The sequence below is a fragment of the Poecilia mexicana genome, unplaced genomic scaffold (assembly GCF_051168715.1).
Source record: "Poecilia mexicana isolate PSO_F unplaced genomic scaffold, ASM5116871v1 scaffold_7, whole genome shotgun sequence".
In the NCBI taxonomy this organism is placed as follows: Eukaryota; Metazoa; Chordata; class Actinopteri; order Cyprinodontiformes; family Poeciliidae; genus Poecilia; species Poecilia mexicana.
This window is the reverse complement of record NW_028263376.1, coordinates 7514226-7541166: the sequence shown is the minus strand read 5'-3', so window position 1 is coordinate 7541166 and position 26941 is coordinate 7514226. Positions and strand designations below refer to the sequence as shown.

General features: G+C 38.1%; 2 protein-coding genes across 2 annotated transcripts; both read left to right on the top strand.

Moving 5' to 3' along the window:
• The first annotated feature begins 805 nt into the window (after positions 1-805).
• On the top strand, positions 806-12788 carry LOC106928340 (protein-serine O-palmitoleoyltransferase porcupine-like). The gene is made up of 13 exons (XM_015004539.2): positions 806-1049; positions 2382-2518; positions 2857-3049; positions 4589-4632; positions 5023-5204; positions 5299-5429; positions 8202-8327; positions 8449-8549; positions 8867-8943; positions 9891-9954; positions 10501-10586; positions 11391-11501; positions 12233-12788. The coding sequence occupies exons 2-13, from the start codon at positions 2383-2385 to the stop codon at positions 12329-12331; spliced, it is 1350 nt and encodes a 449-aa protein (XP_014860025.2). The 5' UTR covers positions 806-1049; position 2382; the 3' UTR covers positions 12332-12788.
• Positions 12789-14113: 1325 nt separating this feature from the next.
• Positions 14114-21549, top strand: suv39h1b (SUV39H1 histone lysine methyltransferase b). The gene is made up of 6 exons (XM_015004540.2): positions 14114-14217; positions 14909-15057; positions 15813-16472; positions 19173-19319; positions 20267-20396; positions 20513-21549. The coding sequence occupies exons 1-6, from the start codon at positions 14172-14174 to the stop codon at positions 20644-20646; spliced, it is 1266 nt and encodes a 421-aa protein (XP_014860026.1). The 5' UTR covers positions 14114-14171; the 3' UTR covers positions 20647-21549.
• The last annotated feature ends 5392 nt before the right edge of the window (positions 21550-26941 follow it).

Sequence of the window (26941 nt, the reverse complement as noted above, 5' to 3'; positions counted from 1 at the left end):
ATGCATAAAACGGGCTGAAATCCCCCTTTATTGAAGTCTCACAAATCAAATAAAAGTTTCACAAATCACAAACTAGGTTTTAAATATTCAGCTATTAGTTGAGAATAATCTAGTCCAGGTATGAAGAGTCTATCCACTCTTAAAACAAATGTGTTATATTTTTAACACACTTAAGAGCAAATCCAGGCATGAAAAGCATCAACTGCTATAACACCACATTCATCTTCCACAGCTTGGAGAAGGGGCGTGCATTTGTGACAACTTGTCCATGTGATGAATCAGTGTGTGTGTAGTAGATCATTTAGAATCTGGCAGTGCGCTCCTTCTGAAAACAAGATATTTTCTTCATGAACATTGTGCCAAATGCAGAAAGTTGTGTGTATTTTTTTTTGGGGGGGGGAGTGTTTTAGAACTGCAATTTCAATATAAAGCAAAAATTGTCCTTGAAGTTTTGCAGAATTGCTTCAGGGGATTGTTGCATGAGATATATTTTGTGGTCAATGTGACTCAAGAACCAGTATGTGTGTGTAAACAATTTTTTTTCCCAGAAAACCCCTTTTACTGGCATATTGTATTGTTTCGAAGGCGAACATGCCACTCACAATATGGCGCTTGCGTTGACGCATAGACAGGGTCAACAAAACCAGTTATGTAGAAAACTCTGGTGCTAACAGAATGCGGCTTTTCACACTTTCTCCTGCGCTGTCCGACACATATCAAATAGGTGACTTTTCGTGACATCTCTTCTCCCAAAACATAGATGACGTCTTTCCTGTGGTGGAAAATCACGTTATTTCCGGTGAAGATTCGCACCATGATTTGGTGCAGATCCATAAACCCACGAAACATAAGTTCTTCCTTCTGCCGCAGCCATTCGGGATGCTCCGAAAAGGAGGCTTATGTAAAACTTGGATAAGTGTGAACGTAGACGAATATCTAACTGGTTAGGTTTCATCGAGACCACTGGGAGCATCTGGTTTAATCTTGTGGTCGAGAGTTATCCCGTGTTTTAGGGGGAAACCTTGGAGTTTCCCTTCTAGAAAAGAGAGGTGAGTCTTGTTTTTTTCACCTCCAAACTTTATTTATAACGAACACTATATTGTTAATATCAGTGAATTACAAAAACAGTCGAGACTGATCTGACAAGGCCAGAACGCAAAAAAAACATAGGAGAATCAAGGGTAGATACATGGAAATTATTGAGTATTAAAGTAATAGGAAAATAGGTTTAACAGGTTGTACAAGACCGCTACATAAAAACGGAAATCTTAAACACGGGGGCCTACAAAAATTCACTGTCTACAAAACTTTCCAAATCTTTGAAGATTATATCGGTTTTACGTGAAATTCAAACTCTTATAAGTTAGAAGAAATTCTGAAAATCTAAAAATACATCTGTGAAGAAAGAATAAAAATAGAAGCTAAGTAGAAATAGAATAAAATGTATAACAACAACAAAATCAAATAAAGTCATTTTTTAAGGAATAGCTTAGAAAACGGGTGCCCAAACTTTCTGAGACCAAGAGCTACTTTTTCCTCTCACCAGCTGTCCGAGAGCTGTCGCATGACACAAAGATATAAATGAAACTCTATTGACTTATTTTATATGCATCAGTTATAGCAGGCATATTGAAGTGACAGAAAAAAATGCAGTTCTTTTTTCAGTGATACTCTGACACTGGGAGGAGGTTACTACTTTCTCATGGTCAGTGCAGTAGGAGCTGGTTGCAAACCTGAGGCCAGCATGTGTCGATTAGTTATGGTAGAACTTCTGTGAATCTCTTTCTGTGCATTTGTGAATATTGACACTGTTTTAGTTCCATAATAGCATACACATTTACATGCACATAAAGATAAAGAGTAATAAATATGAGTCTTTCCAGTCTATTTTAGACTTTTTTATCGAAGTCATGTCACGGATGGACTCCAACTTTCTTCATCTTAATGAAAATGAAAACCTAGGTAATTTTATTTGGACAAAAGGATTTTCATGCAAGTCCTGAAACAATTCTTGGTTGGTACTTTATGTCCATTTCACTAGACAGTTGTAAAAACTGTGGTGTTGTCTTTTATTTTACTTTTTTCAGAAATAGTGCATTTATTAATTTCTGTACAGCACTTTGGTGAATCTAAATAAATGTGACATTATGTGGTCATATGGTGACATCATCTAAACCCCACCCTGTGAGAAAATAGTCACTTTTCTCACGAGGTGAAACTCCACCTCTGACCCACTTGACCTAATTAAGATTAACTTAATTAGGTCAGGTCAATTTCAGGTCAGGTTTAGGGTTTGGAAAAGTGAATGCAAAGTCTTTGTGAAGATGGAATGGTAATATGTTTGTGTGTGATTGTGTGTGTATGTGTGTGTTTTTGCGAAGGATGGACTTCAGCACCAGGCTAATGATGTGGCAGGAGCTGGCGGTGAGCTGTGGCTTCACTACGTTACATCAGAGCCTGCAGCAGGTGTGGCAGCTTCTTCTTCTCTGTCTCGTCTGCAGAGTCTGCTTCAGGCTAGGTTGGTATAACTGCTTCCTATGTTAATATTTGTATAATTAGTCACATTTTACTTTTAATTTGCCGTTTCACACCTGTTCCTTTCCCCCCCCCCTCTGTGTAACACATAAACAAGGATCCTTTGACATCCCATATTTATCATCTTGATTTGTCATCTTGTTTCGGTTAAGACTGAAAAAAATGAAGGGAAAAATGCTCAACCAATACATCTTGCCTTAATTTGAGCAGCATTTTACAATTCTTTGTATTTAAATTATGTAACAAATCTAATGTCTGTAATCTCTATGAGTTATTTAGAATGCAGTCTTTTTTTAATGCTTTGCTGTTTCCATCACCCAGGAGTCTCATCAGCGGTGAAGCACGTCGCGTCCACATTGATCGGGATGTATGGCCTGTTCCTGTTCCTGGAGTTGCACATGGTGTGGGTGCTGCTGCTCAGCATCATCTGTTACCTCAGTCTCCTGCTCTGCAGACACTCTAGCAACAAAGGCCTCTTCCTCTCAGTGGTTATCCTCGTCTACCTTCTCATTGGGTGAGGGAACAGGGCACAAAACAACACAGTTTTTTTTTTTTTGGTTAAAACACTGCTTGAGCTCTTTGTGCTTTAGTAGGAGTCAGATTTTAGCTATGAATAATTATTACAATTACTTAAAGCAATTATTAGTAAAACTAATATTCTAGATCAAAATTACCAAATTGGGGCTCCACTGTTATCAAGAAAATGGAAAAATTGTTCAGTCTGAGTTATTATTTATAACTACCTGCTTTATAAGGCCTGCGTTTTAAAATAGAAAAGCAGGAAGGTGGAATGAACAAGACAACTTCCTTCAAGTACGCAGGAGTTTAAAAAAAAAAAAACTTTACAGTTGAACATTGTATTAAACTAGCTTGCTAAGTTATTAACACACAACTAAACATACTGAGAACAAGATTATGAAAATGGATTTTTTGACACCGGTGAAAAAGAAAAAAGAAAAAAAAATCAATGTTGCAATATTAAATGATGATGTCATTTAAGAGAGCCGGACCTGTGCATTGCAAGGTGCTACCTGGTTTACACTCCTTACCTGGTGGCTTCCTTCAGTTGTTTGCCAACAGCCATTAAAATAAAGAAGAATCTGGTCAGCTGATCCAAAGTCGTGCCCGCCTGGTGAGGCAGAGCTCTTCCATTCTCAGCTCTGTGTCTGCTCAGCTCTTCTCTCCACACGGACAGGATGGAGTGAGCTGCAGCCGGTCACACCTGCCGACTCTTTAACATTTAAATAAATCGGTAGACGTAAGATTGAAGGTGCTTGTTGCTGTGTCCCGAATCGGATGTTCTTTTACAGTGTTTATTTGTATTGCGCATTTAGAACAACAGCAGTTGACCAAAGTGGTTCATAATTACACCAACCATCACAACATAAAACACAGGTGAAAACAATAACAATAAAACACTTAGAGATATTAAACAACAGAAAACCAGCCGAATAGAAGAATCAGAAAGGCAGCAACTCAAGCTGTGTTAAAAGCCAGTGAGAACAGGAAAAATTAATCTGGAAAATGTTCTCCATTCATCTTCCATGAACTGCATTTATATGCATCTTCAGGGGTTAGGGCAGTAAGCGCTTAAGCTACTCGTACCTGCTGCCGCTTGCAGGAGAGCAAACTGCTTCCATCAAAATGAAATTCAACACATTAAAAAACAAACAAAAAAAAACGCAGATATCATTGCTGCTTTGGCAGGTTTTTGCCACTGTTTTTCTGTCTGTAGCTGAGTGAAGCTGTCAGCCCACCCATGTGAAAAGTTTCAGCAAATGGACCGAGTGGTTAGTGCTCCGTTTGTGCTGCTTTGGTTTCTGAGATATTAAAAAAATATTTTTTAGGTCATCCAGACATTAATCACCATTAAAATAGTCTTTTTTGCAGCTTTCTTTTATGAGATATTATAAATTAAGCTTCCAGCTGGTAGCATCCTTTCCTAAGGGCTAATAAGCTTTGCAGAAATAAATTGTCTGAAGTTTAAAGTGCAATATGTAGGATAGAGATTACTTTGAAAGTTTGAAAGAATTGTCTTCTTGATTTATTTCAGAGAGTTGCATTTTTTTGACATGGGAACCTGGAATAAAATACGAGGTAAGTACAAAATGATTCATATCCGTGAGAAGTTCAGGTTCAAAGTGATTTGTCAATGTTGTCATGTTTCTTCTGACTGTAAGTGATGAAACTCAGAGCCGCAGTTCAGAACTGAATCTCACAGAGAACGGGTGAGAAATGTACGTTTACAGTGATGGCAATGAGGCCTTCCAATCTTAAATTAAAATAATAAACATTTTTCACATTATATTTGTCATTAACCTGTAAATACAATTCTAATTTGAACCTGACTTTCTGTTATTATAATATTGTCTTATTATAAGTAGACAGTTGAAAGAGTTTTTGCTAAATTGTGAAATATACCACAGGTTGTAAAACAGTTTGTTCTGGTGCGAAAGGAGGGTAATTATGACAGTGTGCTTGTGTCAGGTTCTCAGATGGTGGTGGCCATGAAGGTCATCTCGCTGGCCTTCGAGCTCGACAGAAGAAAAGACAACAACCTGCCATGCCCTGCTGAGTTCCTTGGCTATGTTTTCTTTGTGGGCACTGTTGTGTTTGGCCCATGGATCAGCTTGTCAAGTTACAAAAATGCACTTAATGGTCCAAAACTGGTGAGTTTTTTTTCTTTTTTAAAATTCTTATTTACATCTGTGTTTTTGTTATTGATTGTCATATTTGGTGATGACTGAATGGTTCATTTCTCAGAGCTACTTGTGGCTGTATAGTTCCCTCGTCAGACTTGTAAAAAGTCAGATTTGTCTGCTGGTGTCGACCTGCATCGCTCCGTATCTTTTCCCTTTGTTCGTGCCGATATATGGGAACTCTGTCACACAAAAGTAAGTAATGCATTCATACAAATCCTGTTGTTTGTTTTTTTTTTCCAAAGCAATAGCCTTAAAAAATCTCTATTTTTTAAGGAACACTGTGTCTGTCTCTTTCTGCTTCCAAGATGCAATTGAACGGGGTAAGGCTTCAACATGACATATTCGATTGCATTTAATTTTCATTCAGTTTGACACTATGACGACAAGACATCATTGTCCAAAGGAATCTCATTTCACAGTTTAGTGAAAAAATTTTAACAACAAAAAAAAAAGTGTTGGTTGCCATGACAACTGCTGTGTGTGTGGAGTAAAGCCAACACACGGAGACAAAGAAAATAATATAAGTGGTTATTAGTTGTTCTTCACCTGTTTGTCAGCATAATGTTCCCTTTGCCCTGGTGCACTGTAATTTCTGAAAGTTCATTAAACTGTATTGGCTCTTTGATTTGTTGAACATCGCGATATAACAACCATCAAATAGGAAAAAATATCATAAAGTAGTTAACAAACCACATCTCCTTCAGCTGCAATTACCGGTATGTAAATTTCAAGTAACTATCCAATATTTAAAAAATGAAATTTATTTAGTCCTCACTTGCAATTTCACAGAACTGACCAGAACCAAAGTATTTATAGATTTCTGTCAAGGGAGAAAACACATTTTACATATCCAAGTATTGGCAATTTTCTCAGCTTTATTTTAAGCCATATTTGATAGAAGTCGGATAAGAAATAAGGGCATCTTTTGTGACAGATTTGTTTCATCCTGCATCAGAATGGAATGGTTTTATGGACGATGCATAGTAATGGTGCCTGAAGTTGCTGTCCAACCCAGTCAGCAATCAATCAGTCAAGCTTATTTGTGTGGCAAATTTCAGCAACACAGCAGTTCAAAGTGCTTCACATCATAAAACACAAAAATACAAAGTCATAAAAGACACCATGTTGTTCCTTCTAGATTTCCCTTCTAGAAATGTTAACCTCCTTTGTGTCTCCTTATGGCTTTCCATTACTTTAACCAGAGCATCCTTCATTGCTAAGCTCAGTATCTCTGTCTTGACTACCTGTGCTTTGACTTCCATTGGCCCATCTTCGAGTTTGTTCATTTTCTCAGTGTTAGTGGATGTATTCCAGTAGATTTCACTTTTTAATGCCTTCAACTCAGTTTTTATGTCTTCTTTAATTTCTTCTTTTAATTGTTGAAAGTCTTGTTTGTTTTCATTTTGGAATTTGTTTAGTTCGATCTGTATAGCTTGTAGGAACAAGCTAACGTCTTGCTTGTGATATTGCTGATCATCCCTTTTTACTGGTGTGTTTTTACTGCGGAGGCTGCATAGTGGTGGCACAGCCAATTCATGTGAATTATGGGTACATTAAGGGTAAAATTCCTTGTGCTAACTAGAGTTCTGGATGCACATTGTGTTACTTCTTGGTTTCCCTTCATGTTGTATTTTGGTAGTTTCACATTCCCCTAACCCTTGATATGTTGAGGTGGTTAGGCGTTGGGTCATGGGTCTTCTTCCCCAGAGTCAAAGCTCCTCTGTGGGACTTCCTCATCTTCAGAGACCCTCCATGGGTCTCTCTCAACTCCAGTGTCTCTACATGGGTCTCCAGCGCCTCTATCTATGTGGGTCGCCTTCCCCAGCTCCATCACCTCTATGTGAGTTAAAATCAGCTGAGTTGTATTCCCCAGGATTCAACGGGACTTTAAGGACCGTTAGCTGATGCTGGCCTGCAAGCTTCAAGCTCCTCCAATGCCAACCTTTAGAGAATTGGCTATGCCACATTTCTGCTGGCATAAAGCTCCTCCAGTGCCACAGTCCTGTGAGCCCCAAGTTTCTGTGGGTCCCAAACTCCTGCGCTGTTGGATCTTCAAACCTCTGGGTTCCACTGGCCGAAAGGTCAACCCCGAGGTCCTCTTCATGGGTTCCTCCGCCTTCACCGGCACCCTGTAGACTTCAAACTCCTTCGTCGCCGGCCTCCAGCCTCTCTGCTCCTGGGCAGCTCACTGTGGCCATTGTGAACTTAATAGAGCTCTAGTTTTGTCCTTTGGAGATCCCTTCCGCCCTCGTTGGTTGGGAAAGTTTTTTTTGTTTTGTTTCTGCTCCCCAGTATTTATACAACTTCTTCACAGTCACTTGGTTCTTCCATTAAATCCTGTCACTTCCTCTTTCACCCTGCTGTCCTTCCTGCTGGATTCTTTGTGTTTTTTTTGTTCTGCCCCGTCTCACTGCGTTCCCTATGATTTTTGTAAGTTTTTTTTCTTCATTTTTGTATAAAAGCTTCGTCACCTCGCCGTCTCTCCCTGACTGTATTTGGGTCGTCCACCAGACAACATGACAAGGCCTTACCCTAATATTAAAAGAATCTTTATTTTTACCAAGAATCAAGCCATTTCTCTGCTTGTTCCATTCCAGATTTCTATGTGTTTTCCTTCCTCTTTGGCATTTTACTGTAATGTCACAAATATTTACTCCTGCATTTTTTTTTTTTTTTGCATTTTTCACAACAACTACAAAAACAAACTGGGCTATTAAAAGCACATAAAAAAACATTATTGGTGCTGGGGATTACGTTAGCATTATTTTTTGGCAAATATTCTTTTGCGTTAGAATAGATGACCTGAGTGTTTTTCTTAACTGTTCTACTTCTGCAAAAACATTTTTTTGAAATGAAAGTATTGTCAGATTTTCTGTGCTTCATTGAATTTATTTTAAGTTCAAAGTGCCAAGTGTTTGACGTTGAGGAAGAAGAAGGCCAGCTGAATATATGTGTGCCGTGCAGGTGGCTGCGTGCTTACGAGAATGCAGTGTCCTTCCACTTCAGTAATTACTTCGTGGGTCATCTCAGCGAAGGCACCAGCATGTTGGCAGGAGCAGGTTTCATGGAAGAAAAAGACAACATCCAATGGTAACTTTCATTAACTCAGCTACTGGACTTATCTAACTTGCAGTGGAGTGTTTGTGAAAAGACGAACTCGGTAAATGTAGAATGTATTTATTTCGAATCACTCTTTGTACTTTTTGTGCAGGAATATGAGGATAGTGAAGCCCCTGAGTGTGGAAATGCCTCGCTCCATGGTGCTGGTCGTGATATCATGGAACATCCCGATGTCTCAGTGGTTAAAAACCTGTGGGTCTTGGCCTCCCTCACTCAGTATTACTAGATATTATTGTTGGAGTCAAACACACACAACATTTTTCAAACCAGTACAGTGGTGAATACGTTTGGCTTCATGGTTTGACTACCTTGATTTCGATAGCTAATCAAGAGAGTTAATCTTTAATTAACTGTCTTGATCAAGGATTAAGATGGTTCTGATACTGCTGAATCGCTTAGTAGCATCTCATTTGTCTCAGAGTTAGAATTCACATCTCTTGGAAGACAAACAAAGAGCAGTATTTGTTAAATAATTAGTTTGAATGTGTTCTTTTCTCTGTCTTTCTCAGATGTGTTTAAGACCTCCGTGAAACTGGGAACCTTCCCTGCAATCCTTGTGACATACACAGCCAGCGCCCTCCTGCATGTCAGTCACAGAGGCATTTTTCTTTGTTCACAAGTGTCTGGTGTATGAGATGGACGAAACTAATTTCATACAAAACGTTATGGACGTTTGTGTGTGTGTGTTTGTGTATGTGTGCACTGTACTGTAATTCCTTATACTTGAGGTTTTTGTCGTCTTACTGGGCTGGATAATTTTACTGGGATTGATGAGTTTAATTTGTTGCAAACGCAAAAGTCTTACAGGAAGGGCAAAAATCTGTGAGACTGTAACACGGCCTTTCCATAAGCAGGAGCCTTCACTCTATGAATTAGAATATGAAATATTAAATACTTTCTGAAACAGTACATCATCTTTAACTCCAGTTTGAATCCTTTTAGATTAAAGGGTTAAAAACTGAAAGTTTCTTCGACTTTAATTTTTATTTTGCATGTTAGCAGACCAGAAGACTTAAATTCAAACAGCTTCTGTTTAGTCAATTTTATTCCAGCTTCATATATTTTAGTTAAAGTTTAATCCATCCATCCATCCATCCATCCATCCATCCATCCATCCATCCATCCATCCATCCATCCATCCATCCATCCATCCATCCATCCATCCATCCATCCATCCATCCATCCATCCATCCATCCATCCATCCATCCATCCATCCATCCATCCTTTCCTTGAAGGGTTTTTGGAAGTGGCAGGTGCCTATCTCCAGTGGTCAAAAGAAAACAAAAACTATCTTAATTGCAAGACTAAATTTAGTTGCAAGAAGGAAGTAAATATTGCTCTGCATCTTTCATTTCACTTCCTTTCTTATTTAGTTATTTTAACTGCTTGCTAGGCCTATTTTGTTGTCAATTGGAAAAAAACATACATAAGAATGATAAAAATATAGAAGGATAATATAACTTCAGTCTATTTGCTTCTTCAAGGAAGTTGCTGAATAGTTGAAGCTGTTTATGTGCTGTTGTTTTCTTCAGGGCCTGAGTTTTCACCTGGGAGCTGTTCTGCTCACACTGGGATTCATCACATATGTTGAACACGGTACGTAATCAAAACTTTATGGCAGCCTCATAAATGCAGGATACACTCTTCATCTGCTCCCCTCAAACCTGCGACCTAGTAGTCAGTTAATCCTTTGTTCCAGTATTCACACTCCCAGTATTTATTCATTGCTCTCTCATTCCTCCTTGTTGGTTCCCCTTGTTTAACCCCATTACTTCCCTGTTCACCCTGCTGGCTTTTTGTTTCCTGATTCCTGAGGGTTTTTTTTTTTTTTTTTTTTTTTTTTGTTCTGCTCTGGTTCCCTGCATTCCCTGTGATTTTTGTACATTTTTGTTAAGCATTTTTATTAAACTTTCATCACCACTTGCTACTTCTGCCTTTCTGCTACATCAACATTCAACACCCTTCTATACTCAAATTTGTATTAAATGTAATAATTACTTCTAAGTATCTAAGTACATTTTTCCTAGATGTCCCTTTACCTCATATTCCTAAAGTCCAGCACTTTTCTTTTGCATAAATAAAATGCCATTTCCTTTTAGCTAATTGATGAATTAATGATACCTTTTTTTTCCCTGTTGTCAGTTCTGAGAAAGAAGCTTGCATACATCCTTAGTGCCTGCATTCTGTCCAGGCCCTGTGCGTCTGACTGCAGCCATCGACACAAGAAGGTGCGCTCCTACTGTTATTATTATTGCTGTTAAATTAACTAAAGAAAGCAGTTACATTTCTAAACATGCAGTGCTATCCATGCATTTTAACTAACTAACCAAAACAGGAAGAATATAATATTGGTGCATTATACTGATGCATCAGTTTACCTTAAAAAATATGATCAAATTACGGTGCTGGTGGTTTGACAGAATCAGCAACACTCTTTATTCATAGTGTGAGAAACACTTATCAAAAGCTTTTGTGTACACAGAATGAAAGCACAATAGTTAATCTTTTTAAATCATGTCAGTGACACTTTTAAGTGTGAACATCACAAAGACCTGAGAAGTTGTAGGCAGATCTGAAAAGGCGTATGCGAGTTACTTACAAACTTGACTGACTAGCCCCTGTTGGTTATTCCTAAAACTGACCAAATGTATGTAAATGAAGTTACAAAAAAGAAATCTTAAAAAATATATATTATTAAGTTTTCTAGAATTTAGCAATTAGAAATAATTTTAGTATCTCTAACGTAAAACAAGAGACGTTTGATCTGAGGAAGAGGAAAAAGAGTATAAAAATGTGTTTTATTTCTGGGTCCAACGGTATTCACACACAAAAGTATATACTATGTTGTTTATAGGACTTAGTTTACAGTTGGTGATATTTATGTTGCATATTAACAGCTCATGAAAAGTTCCCAGATGCTGGTATTGAACACAGATTCAGTACACTGGCACACTTTGGTTGTAGCTGTTTGGATTTTTACTCCTGAATTTCGAACATTGATTCTTATTTCCAGTTTCTGCTCTGCTCTTTAGAATGCCTGGGTGCTGTTGCTGAATCTAGTGTTCAGTTTGCTGGTCGTCTTCCATCTCACCTACTTGGGCTCCATGTTTGATCCTGGATCTGATGAACAGGAAGTAGAAGAGGTAAACATTTCTGGTAGATTCGCATGGGATCTTGATGATGGTGATAAAGAAGAACAGTCTCATTATTTTGTTTCCATTTCTTTGTATTGCTGTATAAGATCATCTCCAGGCACACTGGATTTTCCCCTCACAATCTAGACAGATAACCTCCGTATTAACTTTTTCATAAAAGACAAGCTTTTAAGTTGCTTTAATAAATAAAGAACTTTTATGTAAGGATTGTATTTAGAAATTAGGAGAGTGGAACCGTGATTTTATATACAAGTCAGCTTTTTGTTAGCATACTTTAGAACTGCTGAGGGAATTGTTTTTGTTAGAAAACAAAAAAAATGTATGTTTTGTTTTCTATATTTAATGAAACGGTAGAACATGGAAACTTAAAGCAGACATTTCAGCCAGGACTGACCTCCACCCACGTTTTTGGAAGAGAATTCAATTTGTACATGCTGTTTTAACAAAAGACCAAACAGTAACACGCCTGTCCTATCTTTCTAATTCTTAATGCCAATGCTCTGATATTGAGGGAAGAATATGCTGGCACATTTCACCCCAGCCTGTTTTTATGAAAACTCATACTCTGTGAGATCTACACTGAACACCAGGTCAATCAAGTGTCTTTACTCTTTTTCAGACATAGTTGTTCACAGAATGAAAGCACAATAGTTTTCTACACTTTGGAGAAGAAGGTTGAGATCCGAATTAAACCGTAATATTTGTTATTTCTGTTTAAGGGTTACGCAGCGATCCATACCATTCAGAGGTGGTCCGAGCTGAACTGGGCAAGCCACTGGGTCGTTTTTGCTTGCTGGATTTTCTATCGTTTAATTTAGTGATCTTGTTGTAGTAGATTAAAAAAATCATCATCATTAAAACAATTTTACACAAAATATCTTGAATTTTGATATTTTTGTATCAACGTGCATCCATGTGAGTGAAATAAACTATAAAAACGAGGTTCTGTAATGAACATGAATTGTGTAGTTCACATCTAAACTCACGACACAAAGGCACTGTGGATTCATGAGTTCCTCTAAAGGGTACTGACCACAAAAACTTAACATACAAATATGTAAAGATTTTAAAACTACTGTAAATATTAATGACCTAATCTTGCAAATCCTTCATCATGTTGTCACAGTTTATTTTCTTAAACTGGTCCTGTTCACTAACTGTTTGCATGTTTCTTTTATTATATTTTGCATATTTTTTTGCATAGTCCATGAGAATTTCTGTAAATGTTCAGAGTCTTTGTGACAATGTAAACAATAAAAGTGTCCTGTGAAAGTGTTCACGTTCTTTTTTGCTCTTTAGTTAACTTTATTTATATAGAGCAATTTAATAATAATAATAATACATACATACATACATACATACATACATACATACATACAATTTTTAGAGCGCTTTTTAGGACATTTAAAGATGCTTTACAAGAGAAAAATAACACACACACACATATATGCATACACATACACATATAACAGTAGGTGACAATTGAAAAGGAGGCTGTGGTGGATAGGCGAGGTTAAACAGGAAGGTCTTGAGTAATAATTTGAGGATAGGTAGAGTCTGGAAGCCCATTTCTGCCACTGATACATTTTTTTTTAAATCATCTCATCATACTGAGATAGATACTCTGAGATGCTGCATTTGCCCCCGAAAATTCTCTTAACAAATTAGAGTACAAAAGGTACCAATTCTTCACAAACATTTAGAATTAACTAAAAAAAGTAAGAAATTGACCAGAGTTTAATTTCTGTTACAATATATTGCATAAGAGTAGCACATTCTTCCAGTGGGTCATATTTGAAGAAACGGCATTTATGTAAATAGTCTTTGCCTAATATAATCAGAATATTGTCACCATATTCGCTATTATCAAACTCAAGTTTGTATCAGAATCGATTTATATCTCAAGTTGTTTCAAATTATCAGTAATATAAGATCATATGTCTTGTCTTACTATATCCTGAAAAAGTAATGGGAAAAATCTAAGAGAAGTATAAACCAATTTTCAACAGTCAAGTTTGTTGTGTTTTATTCAGCATAAGCCAAAGATTTTATGCCAGGTGAGACCAGACACAAGTTCTATTCACTCATTCATTAAGAAATAAGTAGATTATTAGTTATGTGTAAAAAAAAAGATTTAAAGCCCAATGATGCAGTGTAAAATACAAACTCATTTTGAAACAGATACAGTTAGTACAAAGAGTCGGTCACTGTCCAGCGATGCGCTCCACCCAGCACATTGTACAGATGACGCAGGGAGCACATAGCACACTTTCTGCTTTCTGCCTCAGTCTGCACCCTCTCTAAAGGGAACTGACCTGTTATCAATTTATCCAACAGACTGGGGGGCAGCAGTGTGTGTGGATTAAAGAGAGCTGGTGAAAAAGTATAAGTTTGTGATTGTTTCGTACTGCCATTCAACTATACTGACTGATTTGTCTTCCTCTGTTGAGCTACGAGGTCGTTTCGGTACGACCAATAAACTTCCACTGGCTTGCTCTCAACCTACCTTTTCCTTCGTTTATCTCGAACGAGCCAATAGCAGAGCGTCTTTCCTGTCCCTCTGCTTTTGCACCAATGATTTGGCTAAGAAATGCAGCTCGTCCAATCAGCAACTGCTAAGATCCGTGGTGGAGGGCGGTCTTAGCCACTGGCGTTTTAATGTATTTTGGCGGTTATGCGGAAAACATGGCGCAAATTTTGAAAGGTACTGTATCATAAGTGTTGTTTAACTGTGTTTTCGGGGTATCCTCATATTTGTTCGTTAGGAAGTCGTAATGTGAGAATTCTTGTTATTCTGCTAATCCACGGGTCGTCTTTGTGTCAGAACTTTACTGTCAACTTGTTTTTGTTGTGCAGAGTATCTTCCTTATCGCGAGTGCTGGATTATTCAAATTACTTGCGCTTCTTCATGAATTCGGTTGTCAAGTTTAAATACGAGTTAAAATGTGTGTTTAGAGAAGCATGTTGCCATGTGTGTGGGATGTTGGTGTGGAAGATTGTTGTGAAAGGAAGAGGGACAGAACGGCCTGAGATAAAGGAGAGCTCCACGCGGGAAGCAGCGCCTTGATCTTTACTTAGACGTACCCGGGGTCACATTTAGACTTACAAGTTATATTTTGATCTGTTTTTGAAAATGAGTCAGTTAGCTCAGCCAGAACAGTAAAAACAAATATTTCTCCCAATCCTTTTCTAAATAATGAACTGTGTGGTTTTTTTTTTTCTCTCTCTCCAAAAAGCCAACATTCTCTTGGATTATATGGACACATGTTCAAAAACATCAATAAATTACGTCCCAAGGGTTCTGTTATTGTTGTAATTTGCGCTTTTGAATTACACTAAAACCTTGAATTTTGCGTTGCCGTCTGCATTTAAGTCCATCTTTTTGATTTTTGCAGATTGCTGCGTACCTTGCAAGATAACTTCGGATGAGCTAGAGACGCTTTGCCGTGGGGAGAGGCTGTACTGTCAAGAGCTTAATGTCAACAGAGCCAACGTCAATGACTATGAAGTGGAGTTTCTCTGTGATTACAAGAGGACCAGGGAGGTATGGTATTATTATTTTAGCAATAAATATAACTAGTTCTGTACATTTTTCAGTTTTTTTATGTCAAGAAATAAGATGCATTTTCTTAATATTTTTTTTCATTAACTGATTTACAGAAGATATAGTTTAGCCAGGTTTTACTTATATATGCATTCTTTTTATTATTTCCCAGAAAACCAACACATGAAACTACAAATATTGTCTCAAGTTTCACCAGATTTCTTGCTAAAGTGTCTTATCTTGTCCACACCTTTTGTTTTGAAACCAGTGTAGAAAAGAATACTGTCAGTTATTACGACAGTATGCTTTGACTGAGCTTAGCTATGCTGTAAAGCAGCAGTATCAAAAAACAAGTTATTAGAACAGTAAATAATTCAATATAAGTAATCTAAACTTGGAAAAAGTAGTGCTAAAATTCCACAATGTCTATGTTTGCGTGCAAGTAGGCAAAAAAAACCCCCAAAAAACTCTTGGTTTCAATTTGTAAAATCTGTTTTCATTAGAGGACTGCTTTTTAAATACCCTTTAGAATGATAGAAACAAATAATTAGAATTGTTTTATCCAATTAGACACCCCTAATTTATTAACTTTTTTTAAAACTGATTTGTTTATGTAAAGCACCTCAAGACATTTGTTGTGAATTGGCAGCACATAAATATACTGAAAAATTTAATTGAGTCATCTCTCTTTAACTTGGAGACGGATGTGCAGATCAGTCTTTGGGAGGACTATCTAAAGTTTTTGTGTGTTTCAGGGAGAAGAGTTCTACTTTGTTAAGTGGAAAGGCTTCTCAGAATCTGTCAATACGTGGGAACCCAAAAGGAACCTCAAATGTCCAAAACTCATGAAACTCTTCCACCTGGACCTGGATCAAATCCTGAAGCGCCAAAAGGGGCGTGGCCTCCCCAAGAGGTTGGATAAAGAAACTGTCTCGATCCTGATTCAGAAAGCCAAACTCCGTCAGAGTCTGCATCAGTGGGAAATCCATTTAAACAAGACTCGCAATCACCCGGGCCGCATTTTTGTCATAAACGAAGTGGACCTAGACGGCCCTCCGAAACACTTCACCTACATTAACAACTACAAAGTCGGTCCAGGCATCGTGATCAACGAAATGGCCGTCGGCTGCGAATGCACGGACTGCGTGAACGAGCCGGTGAATGGCTGCTGCCCGGGGGCCTCGCTCCATCGGATGGCCTACAACGACAGGGGTCAAGTACGGATCCGGCCGGGACAGCCCATCTACGAGTGCAACTCCAGATGCAGCTGCGGTCCCGACTGCGCCAACAGAGTGGTGCAGAAAGGCATCCAGTTCGACCTGTGCATCTTTAAGACGGAGAACGGCCGCGGCTGGGGCGTCCGCACGCTGCAGCACATCAAGAAGAACACATTTGTCATGGAGTATGTTGGAGAGGTGAGACCTGCTCAAATGTTGTTGTATTCTTTGAGTAAACTCGGGTTTAATTTTTTCTTAGGTAAACCTGTGCCCTGTGTGTTGCTCACTAAGTACAGCTTAGCTAATAATTATATTCTTGATGTGATGATGAAATTAAGCTATTCTAAAAAGAGCTGTTTTGTCAACAGATGTAGCTAGGTTGGTGTTTAGTTTCCTGTTCGTGTTGTGGTGAAGAGACCTGCAGTGTTCTGCGCAATATGGAAAGCTTATTTATGTAAGGTCAGTGTTTCCCAACCCTGGTCATCGCGGCACACTGCCCTGCATGTCTTGGGTGTTTCCCTGCTTCAACACAGCAGAACTGCACTCATCTGAATTACATGTGTTTAATACGGAGAAGCATCTACAACATGCAGGACACTGTGCGCCAAAGGGACCAAAGTGCTGTGCAGAATGCATAAAAACAATACAAATGCCATTATAAAGACACAAAAACATAAAACACAGAAATAGAAAATAGTCTAAAAATACATTCCCATCCATGTAATAAAAGACTACGAAAATATACAGAAGATGGTATCAACATTTTGCTTGGTGTCGAAGGCCTCGACAAAGAAAAGAGTTTTAAGAAGGGATTAAAAATTATTTCTCTGGTCACTTATTCCACATTTTAAAACCTGTCGCAGCAAAGGCACGGTCCTTCGTAAGCTTCTGTTTTGTGTTGGACACCATGAGGAAAAGCTGATCAGCAGGGAGCAGGAGGGTAGGGTAATGGTGCAGTAAGAAGCAAAGCCTTAAAAACAAAAGATCTGCAAAATGAATCAAATGTAGGTGAAGCCTATGGAACTAAATCAGTCTCAAATTTATATGTGTGCAATCAGATCCACAGGCCTACAACCACATTTGTAAGTGTACAACACAATTCACAAATGTGCATAACCACAATGCATAAAGTGTGCACCTCAGGATCCACATACGTGCTGCAATTTCTCACATTTAAATGGCCTGTTATTGTATCACGCTTTATCAAATCCAGAGGATCCCCAAAGTGCTTTACACTACATTTACACACCAGTGTCACCAGTGGTCAAACTTACAGGTTTCAAACTGCGCATACAAATCCACAACACAAATGAGCTGACGCGTTCAAGGCTGTTGGTGACCTGGGATATCTGAGAGTCGTGATTGTAATGCTGCGTTGAAGGCAGTTGAAAGGCTTGGAGCGTTAACAGATTTAATAGAAATTACTCCGTCCTTTTGGCGTTGCCAAGTAGCATAAAACCATTGTAGTAAAGACATGCACTTCTGTCAAAGTTGCTGGACTCGACAAATGTTAACTTTGTAGGCTTCACTACTGAAATATACCAATTTAGGTGAAAATGTTCTTTTCCTGGAAAATGCTACTGGAAGACATGGTATTAAAATAACCTATTCAGAATGAAAACAAACAAGGCTTAGCCTGGCGGCCGCACATTGTGACTCTTTGTGGAATGGCTATTTTCTTTCTGCACTGTAAGGTAGCCAATAATGTAACAAAATCTGACTTCAGAATAATACTGCATCATGTGATCAAAGCAAAATGTTAAAAAAAAAAAAAAAAATCCTTGAGCATATTTTGTGATAGTTTATGCCACATTATGCAATAACATTATTGCATAATGCAACAATTATTAAAAATGTAGATTGCTCTTTTTAAAAAGTGATAATGTAATGGCCTACTAAATGATCGCAACGGTTGATTATCGCACAAAAATTACACTATAATTACATGAGGCGGTTTATTACATGTTGAAGCCAGATCTGGCTTCAACATGTAATAAATATTTATATGTAATATATATTTATATGTAATATATATAGTGCCATTATGTAATAATGGCACTATATAAATATTTATGTGTAGTAAATTTTCTTATTTCTGCTCAATGTGCATTAAATTTAGATTATGCATTTCTTTAATTTAATGTTAACAGAATCATTCTTGTTTGGCGTTTATTGATCAAAGTTTAAAATGTGTGATCTAAATCATGACCATTAGAAGCATTCATTAAGATGAACACAAACCGGCTTGAAATTGTTAAATGGTCCATATTATTACACTGTTATGTCTTTTTTTTTTTTTCCCCTCCTTGGGTGAACGCAACACCCTTCTGTACATTCACACCCACATCCACTGTGAACACCTTCTCTTATAGTTGTATATTAATATCGCACTTCAGAAAATGGTGCGTTGTCTCATGACAAACCAGTGCTACTGCTCTCGTTACTTTTCTGGAAGGTTTTATTTTCCCTGGGAAAAAAAAAGAACCTTCCCATTTAAATTGGTATATTTCAGCAGTGCAGCCTAGAAAGCTAATAGTTGTAGAATCCACTAACTTTAATATGAGTGCATATCTTTAATATAGTGGTTTTGTGCTGCTGGACCAAGTTAAAATTACAGTATTTCCAATAAATCTGGAAATACTCAGATATGTGAGCTTTTCACCAGCCTTGAACACATCATCCCTTGCGGTAAGAAAGTCGAAAGCGCAGGCAAGCTGATCCATGCGCGCATGTCGAGCGATCCGTCTGCAGCTGGTGATTCAGGCACGCACATTTTGGGGATTTGCCCACTGCATTACTCTCGTGCAGTTTGGAACGTGTAAATTTCAGATACTGTTTCCACATATGTGAATGTTGAGGCATCTATGCGTTGTGTTACATGTTCCATCGTTTCCTCAGATCATTACGACAGACGAAGCAGAGAAGAGGGGCCATTTCTACGACTGCCAGGGCTCTACGTACCTGTTTGACCTGGACTATGTGGAAGATGTTTACACTGTGGATGCAGCTCACTTAGGAAACATTTCCCACTTCGTCAATCACAGCGTAAGTGTCTGCAGAGTGCGTTCACTCCACAGTCCAAACATCTTTTAGTACTTCTGTCTGCCAAATGAATAACTATAAGTGAGTGCAAAGGGCATAATTAACAAAATTAGTAATTGAGATCAAAATTACTAAGTACCTGATTCGAATTAGACTTCCTCTGAATGTCTGCTTTACTCCTCCTAAAGTCGACAATCGGTTCTGTCCAAACCTCTACAACGCAGCTGCAGCCGTGTCATGTACACAAATAAAATGCATACTCACTCGATTGCTGATTATTTCTTTATAGACAAAAAGCATCCTCCTCTCTTCACACAGAAGCTCGTTTTCAACAAATCTTTTTCTGTAGTCTGTTCTTTGTGCAATGTGTTTTTCTCTTGTTGCCCCCTGTCGCTACTCACTGTGACATACTGTCACAGCTCTGCCTCAACCCAGTCTTCTTTAGGCAATGTGTAAATTCAGCAATTTTCATAAAAAAATAAAAATACGGTAAATAAATAGTACGACCGATTAAAAAACCCTCACTTGTATAAAAGTGGACAAATTGATTTTCTCTCGTCATTGTAAGCATCTATGTTACTTCACATGTACTCTTTGTGCTTGTAAGGGTTATACGTAGCAGATTTAATGACAAATCAACTCATTAAATCTGTGGAGCTGATGTTCAATATGCCACTTAATTTTGCTTTTCTGTTCATGGCTGTATTAGTTTTTGAGATTTTCATTTTTGTTAGTCTTAAACCCTTTTAATGGTTGTTTCATAGTTTTAGCTGCTCAATGTTGAGGACAAGTTGCAGTTCAACTTTAATAGCCATTTACATAAAAATATGCAGTTTTTTTTTTTTTTTTTTTTTTTTTAAGGTGCTGCGGTACGATTTTCTTAAAAATACATAAGGGCATTGCTTTTTATTCTTGTGATATTTGAGCCTGAGAATCTTTTCTTTTTGTAGTGTAACCCAAACCTGCAGGTCTTCAATGTGTTCATTGACAACATTGACGAGAGGCTTCCCAGAATCGCTTTATTTTCAACACGGGCGATTCGTGCTGGAGAAGAGCTGACGTTCGACTACAAGATGCAAAGTAAGTATCGCTCACTTTTGTATATTCTCTTATAGATTATTGAAGTCTGCTTTTACGGGGGGGAAAAACCAAAACCCTCCGACTTTCTATGTGAGCCTTGCTTTCTTTGTTTCTAGTTGATCCAGTGGACACAGAAAGTACCAAAATGGACTCCAGTTTCAGTCTAGCAGGACTCCCTACGTCACCAAAGAAAAGGATTCGAGTGGAGTGTCGCTGTGGATCAGAATCCTGTCGAAAGTATCTGTTTTGACAGAGGACTGCAAATGATGTTGCCTTAAAACAAAGAAATGACAGCTGGAGTTAAAGTTTTTTTGTTTTTTTTTTAATAGACCACTGTCTACTTCTGATATTTTCACATGGCAAAGTTTTAATACATACAGTGGTGTAGTTGTTTTCCACCATAAACTGCAGCTTCTGCTGTTAAATTTTGATTCTACTTTAGTCTGCCTGTACAACTGAGTATTTTAAACCCTGCTTTAAAACGCAGTTTTACAGACTGTCAGCCTTAACAGCATTTATAAATGTTCTTCTGAGAGCAGTGACGGAGACCAAATGAAACAAAGATGAATTTCATTCCATCTGTTACGCTGCAGCTGTTTTTGATTTTGGCATTTATCAACAGATTTGCTGAAGGTTAAATTCACAAGTCGTTGGAAGCTCTTATATTTGTGCTTGAAATGTGTTTGGACTTTAGATTGACATTAAATTTAAGTCATAACTGAAATGTTTTTGGTTTTTATAGCGCTCTCAGGTTTGATGGTCCTGTGAGTTTTGATTGAGGACAGTGTTTGTTTTCTAGATTAATGATGAAAAACTATCCATCTATTTTGTCAGCTGCATTATGTTTGATTATAGTTTTCTAAAACTCGAGTCTACGAATGTTTGAACGCCAGCTCATGTCCCGAATGTTGTTTGTTTTTAATGCATTATCGGATCCCTTATCTTTACCGTGTCATGCATATTGTGTATTTTTATTATGTTGTTGGTGTCCATGTTGCCAATGCTGTGTAGTAAGTACAGTGATGTCTATCATTCAGAATGATGTGGAAAATGCTGTCCTCATGCCAATATCTTTGTATCTTTTGTACATATTTGTAGTAAAGATGAGATTGTGTGCTTGGATTTAAGAAGAAAAAAAAGCATATTTAAGAAAGACTGTTTCTGTATCAAATTTGTCTAAAATTAATTTTCTCATGTTAAATTATATTAATTAGGGCTGAAACAATTAATGGGGTTAATTGTGAAATAATTACATTTAAATTGTATTTTGAATAGATTAGAAATTCATGAACATACTTTTGTAATCCTAGTATTGTGATGAAGACATGCTCCATTATACTTCAGGTGCTTTATTACTGAAGTATAAAGTACCTTCAGTAATAAGGTACTTTATATGCTTGACTACAATGCTGCAAACATGCTACAAATACTGAGTTTCATAAGGGCCTCTTCAACACACCTTCCAGGTGAAAAATTATAATGTGTATTAAATATTTTCACATTTTAAGATTGTATTGCCATTACAGAAGTGTACAAAATGTGAATATATTAAAAGTTTACAGACAATATGTTTACAAAAATTAGCACAATTAAAAAATAAATAGGTACACTTTAGAGGAAATATGAAAAACATTTCACCAAGGATGGAATATTGTTTTAATCCAATGTCACAGTATTACTTTAGACAAATTGACATTTCTCCTTCCTAAGAGCAGTGAGGAACAATGAAGGAAAACCTACAAGAAAGAACAATAGAGAAGTTAAACAGAGAAAGTACTTGTATGTGAAACAATTCAGAAAAATGTATGATTTACAATTTTAGGACATTGTGGACTCGCCAAGTCTGGAATCAGAAGAATCAATATTCTATAATGACAAAATCTTTGTCATTATAGAAACCATGTAATAAAAATAGCATGGACTATAATGAAATTGGGTGATAAATAGAACCAGGTGGCATTTAACCCCCATATGGCTACTGGGTATAAACTGCTCTTCAGCCTGGTTGTCGTTGCTTTAATGCTCCTGTGTCTGCAGCCAGATGGCAGCAGTTGGAGCAAATCGTGATCAGGGTGAGAGGAGTGTTTTAAAACGTTCCTGGTTTCCTGAGGCAGTGGGATCTGGAGATCTTCAAGAGAAGGCAGAGAGCAGCTGATGGTCCTCTGGGCAGATTGTATGAGTCTCTGGAGAGTTTTACTCTGTGCTGCTGTGCAGCTGGAGAACCACAGAGACAACAGCAGACGATGCTTTTAATAGAGCATCGATAGAAGGACACCAGCAGTTTTTGAGAAATATAATTTCTCAGAAAATAGAGTCTCTGCTGGGCTTTCTTTGCCAGTTCTGCTGTGTTTACGTCCCAGATAAGGTTATGATCTCCCAGGAAACTAAAGTTTGACATCCTCTCCACCCGGTATCCACAGATGTATATTGGTTGAATTTCTCCTTTACTGCTAAAATCCGCTATGATCTCCTTGGTCTTGGCTGTGTTTAGGATTAAATTGTTGTCTGTGCACCACTTTGTGAGTCGCTCCACCTCATTCCTGTAGACAGACTCATTCTCCCCTAAGATCAAGACCCACTACAGTTGTGCTGTCTGCAAATTTAACAAGAATGGTACTTTGATGGACTGAAACACAATCATGTGGGTACAGCGTGAAGAGCAGAGGGCTCAGCACACAGCCCTGAGGAGAGCCAGTACTGATGTTGAAGGCTGGGGTCCATCCTTCCTCTTTGTCTGTGATCCATCAGGAAGTCCTTAATCCAGCAACAGGTGGAAGAGGGGATTCCCAGATCTGCCAGTTTGCACACCAGTCTGTCAGGAGGGTAGTACTGAACACCGAGCTGAAATCAATGAAGAGGATGTGTGGGTTGCTCTCCCTGTGCTCAAGGTGGGACAAGACAGCAAGCAGGACAGTGGCAACAGCTCTATAAGCAAACCGGTGTATGAAAGATGTGAGGAATGGACACCAAGAAAGGACTCTGAACCAGCCTCTCAAAACATTTCATTACCAATGGGGTGAGAGCCACTGGTGGGTCATTCAGCCAGGTGACAGATTTTTTTTTTTTTTTTTAAACGGGAACGGTGGAGGATTTCAGGCAGGATGGGACTCTGGCTTTGACTGGAAACAATTAAAGATCTTTGTTTAAAAAAAAAAAAAAAAACAGCCAGCTGCTCAGCACACACAGGAACACCATCAGGTCCTGCTGACTTTCTGGGGTTGACAAATAGAACTAGTGTGATGACAATTGGGACCGGATGCCTGGGGTGAAAAAAACATTTCATGGTGCCTCCTTTGTCTGCATGCATATATGGGAGAAGTAAAAAAAACAGTCAGCAATATAAAATCAATTGATGGTGGTATTAACATAAGTGTGGCTTAATCATCCTCAGAGCTGGTTGGTGATCTGGTGGAGCCAGAGCCTCTTCTGAGACGGGAAAGTCTTTAGGTTTTCTAACACCTGATCCCCCTGGCTTCCTCTTTCAGCTACATTTGCTTAGACTGCAAAAACATGTTGAACATAAAAACATTGATGAACAAGTTATAACAACAACCACACAGTATCAAAGTCTCTTTGTCTTATAGAGCTTAATTAAAACCAGGTTAAGTTTATGTAGAAAACTAAATTAAGTCGCAGCAAACAGAGAGAGCCTCCATGCAGTTGTAACATGAAGTTTATAAATTGCACTGCACCGCTGCACTGTTTAGAAATAAATGGTTTGTTCTTCCTGTTGCTCTCTGGCAAAAGGTTTTTCAACTTAAACATTTTCAACAAAGTCCCGTTTTTAGGTTTTCTACAGAAGACAAGAAGTTGAGACAACTGCTAAAGTTCTTAAACCCATTTATTAGCAAAGGTCTTCAAAGAAAACCCCAAACTTTGAAATAAGTTGTGCTTCAGTTTTGTCTCAGTGGCATTCTTAGGTGAGATGACCTTTGCCTACAGAAAAAACAACTTCAGAAATTGCTGCTGACACCTGTTAGAATGTCAAAGTATGTAAATGGGCTTCCCCAGCGCTTACTGCTGTTAATGTTTCCTCTTCAAAAAAGCGGTGTGACATTTTGCACTGATAACTGAGTTTACAAAAAAAAAAAAAAAAGAAAAAAAAAAAACCTGCTCTGGCTGAAGAAATGCAGTTTCCAACAAAAACATGGTGTAAAAAAGTACATTCGTTACAGAAAATGCAAAACGCATGTGTCGTTTAGCTTTTAACCTCCCAAACAGTGAGGAGGAAAATAATGTTTAGCACCAACAAGAAGAGGAAAAATAGATAAATCTTTCCTTTTTGTTAGCTAATTATGACATTTAGTATGTGTGGCATTTCACTTTTTAAATACGTTTCATACTTAGTTTATCATTTTTCTTATGACTTACTCCATCCATCCATCCATCCATCCATCCATCCATCCATCCATCCATCCATCCATCCATCCATCCATCCATCCATCCATCCATCCATCCATCCATCCATCCATCCATCCATCCATCCATCCATCCATCCATCCATCTTACTTGCTTATCCCTCGTGGGGTTGCCAGGCGTACTGGTAACTATCTTGAGTGGGCAACGGGTGAGAGGTGGGGTCACCAGGTCGCCAGTCCACACGAAGGTGAGGTCGTTGGCATGTAACCTGAACAACAGTGGCCCCCAGGATCAGTCTCTGCGGTACTCCATTATAAACTCTCTTAACTGGGATGCTACACCATTTACACACACACTGGAAGCATCCAGTTAGGTGAATCTTACTAATTGTTAAGTTGTACTCTATTATTTTAATTTAGACAATGACACCACATGATTAAACATGTCAAAAGCCTAAAGTTTAACTGTAAAATGTCTAAAAATATCTTCTCTTCTGTGTCAACGTTCGTTTTTATTGGGTACGTAAAATAAAAGTTGATGTTTTAATTTACACTTTAATATAAAATGACGTGTTAAAAATGACACACAACCGATGGAAATACCCTCTGTGACATCGCAACAATCAAACTCTTGATAACTGCTGAGCAGCTTTTTGCTTATTTCCTCTGGTATTTGGTGATTTATCTTTGACAGTATTTTCCCTCCCTAGTCTTTTGCTTCCTCAACATAATTTTGCTTGGTGGTGAGATTAAAGATGACATGACCTGCCATTACATTTAAGACTAATAACTTTGGTCTTAAATGTATATTTTAATATTAGTACATGTTAACAGTTACATTAAACATTTTTACATGTAGAAAAAAAATAGTTTTTCTTGCCAAACGTGTCTTATATTTATGGAAACACATTACTGCAAGCTGCATTACAAAGTGGGCCTTTTTTTTATTTGTTACTTGTATCTTAATTTCCAACTATAGAAAGTTATTTTAGACCATATATTGACAGCGAATCATTTTGCAGAAAGAGAGGCTTGACAAAGGGATCATTCATGCAACCCCAGCTGATAATAAAACACCTGAAAACTAAAGCATAAGCACATCCTTTGCCAGAGGAAGGATGGAGGAAGCCAGAGGGACTCCTCTTGAGGTTGTGTACAACTTTACTCTCCAATGAGGTAAATCAACAGTCAACATCACCAAAGCAGCAACCACGACTGTAAGCTACGACGTTTCTGGAACATCACTTGCCTAAATAGCTGCCGCCGTCTAGCTGTCCATATCCCTGTGATTAGAGTGTTTGGAGAGGATCATATGTTCCTACATCACAAACACCATAGCGGGATGCCTCAGCAGCCAGCAGGTTGCTTGTTGAGGCAGCAGACCCACATACGGATCGATCGGCACAAGATTTCAAGTGGCCATGGCTCAACTAGAACCACCAAATACAAACATCAAAACTCTTTTCTATATGAGAACCCCGCTTTAGCACCCAAACGTCTCAATAAACTACCACAAAAATGTTTCACTCTCAGACTAACCATCTTTCTTGCGTCTCCAAAAACGTCCTGCAGAATAACGACTGCCGAGTTTCGTGCTCAGCCCAATCCTTGTTTACCCAACACACCCAGAGCAGCATCTTCGTCCACTGCACAAACACCATCATACAAGATCTGCTGACAAATATGTAAGAATTTACACAAATGATGATGATGACGACAAAATCCCGTACAGGCAGGAAGTCCAACATATGACCCAGCAGTGTTTTGGACAATAACCTCGCCCTGAGCAAAAAGAAGTTGCTGGAAACATCATTAGGACAGAAGTGGGACGACTGCACTCCATCTAAATGACTCGTCATTTAAATAAAGCTAGTAATAAAGAGAATATCATTTGTCAATTCATAACCTGCACACTGAAATGAAACAAATGCAATGTCTCTAGTCTGGACTGAATTAGCTGAGTAAGATTTTACATCTGTGAGGGAAAAGATGAATCATTGTCTGAATCAGAAGACAAACTGTGCCTTTTCAGTGTTTTGTGAATCACACAATGAAAGGACAAAGCGACTTTACAGCTCCTCAGCAACCTTGTCAGCAAGTTTCAAAACATTGTTCTCACCTGATTGTACATTTTGAGGAGAAATGGTATTGAGGCGGCTGTCTCTGTTTCTTACACAATCAACATGA

Excerpts from the sequence above, each read along its gene's own strand:
- LOC106928340 (XM_015004539.2), top strand. The coding sequence starts at position 2,383 with ATGGACTTCAGCACCAGGCTAATGATGTGGCAGGAGCTGGCGGTGAGC. Across the intron at positions 9,955-10,500 it reads CATCACATATGTTGAACACG|TTCTGAGAAAGAAGCTTGCA; the intron begins GTACGTAATCAA and ends CCCTGTTGTCAG. Across the intron at positions 10,587-11,390 it reads GCAGCCATCGACACAAGAAG|AATGCCTGGGTGCTGTTGCT; the intron begins GTGCGCTCCTAC and ends TCTGCTCTTTAG.
- suv39h1b (XM_015004540.2), top strand. The coding sequence starts at position 14,172 with ATGTATTTTGGCGGTTATGCGGAAAACATGGCGCAAATTTTGAAAG. Across the intron at positions 15,058-15,812 it reads ATTACAAGAGGACCAGGGAG|GGAGAAGAGTTCTACTTTGT; the intron begins GTATGGTATTAT and ends TGTGTGTTTCAG. Across the intron at positions 19,320-20,266 it reads CCCACTTCGTCAATCACAGC|TGTAACCCAAACCTGCAGGT; the intron begins GTAAGTGTCTGC and ends TTCTTTTTGTAG.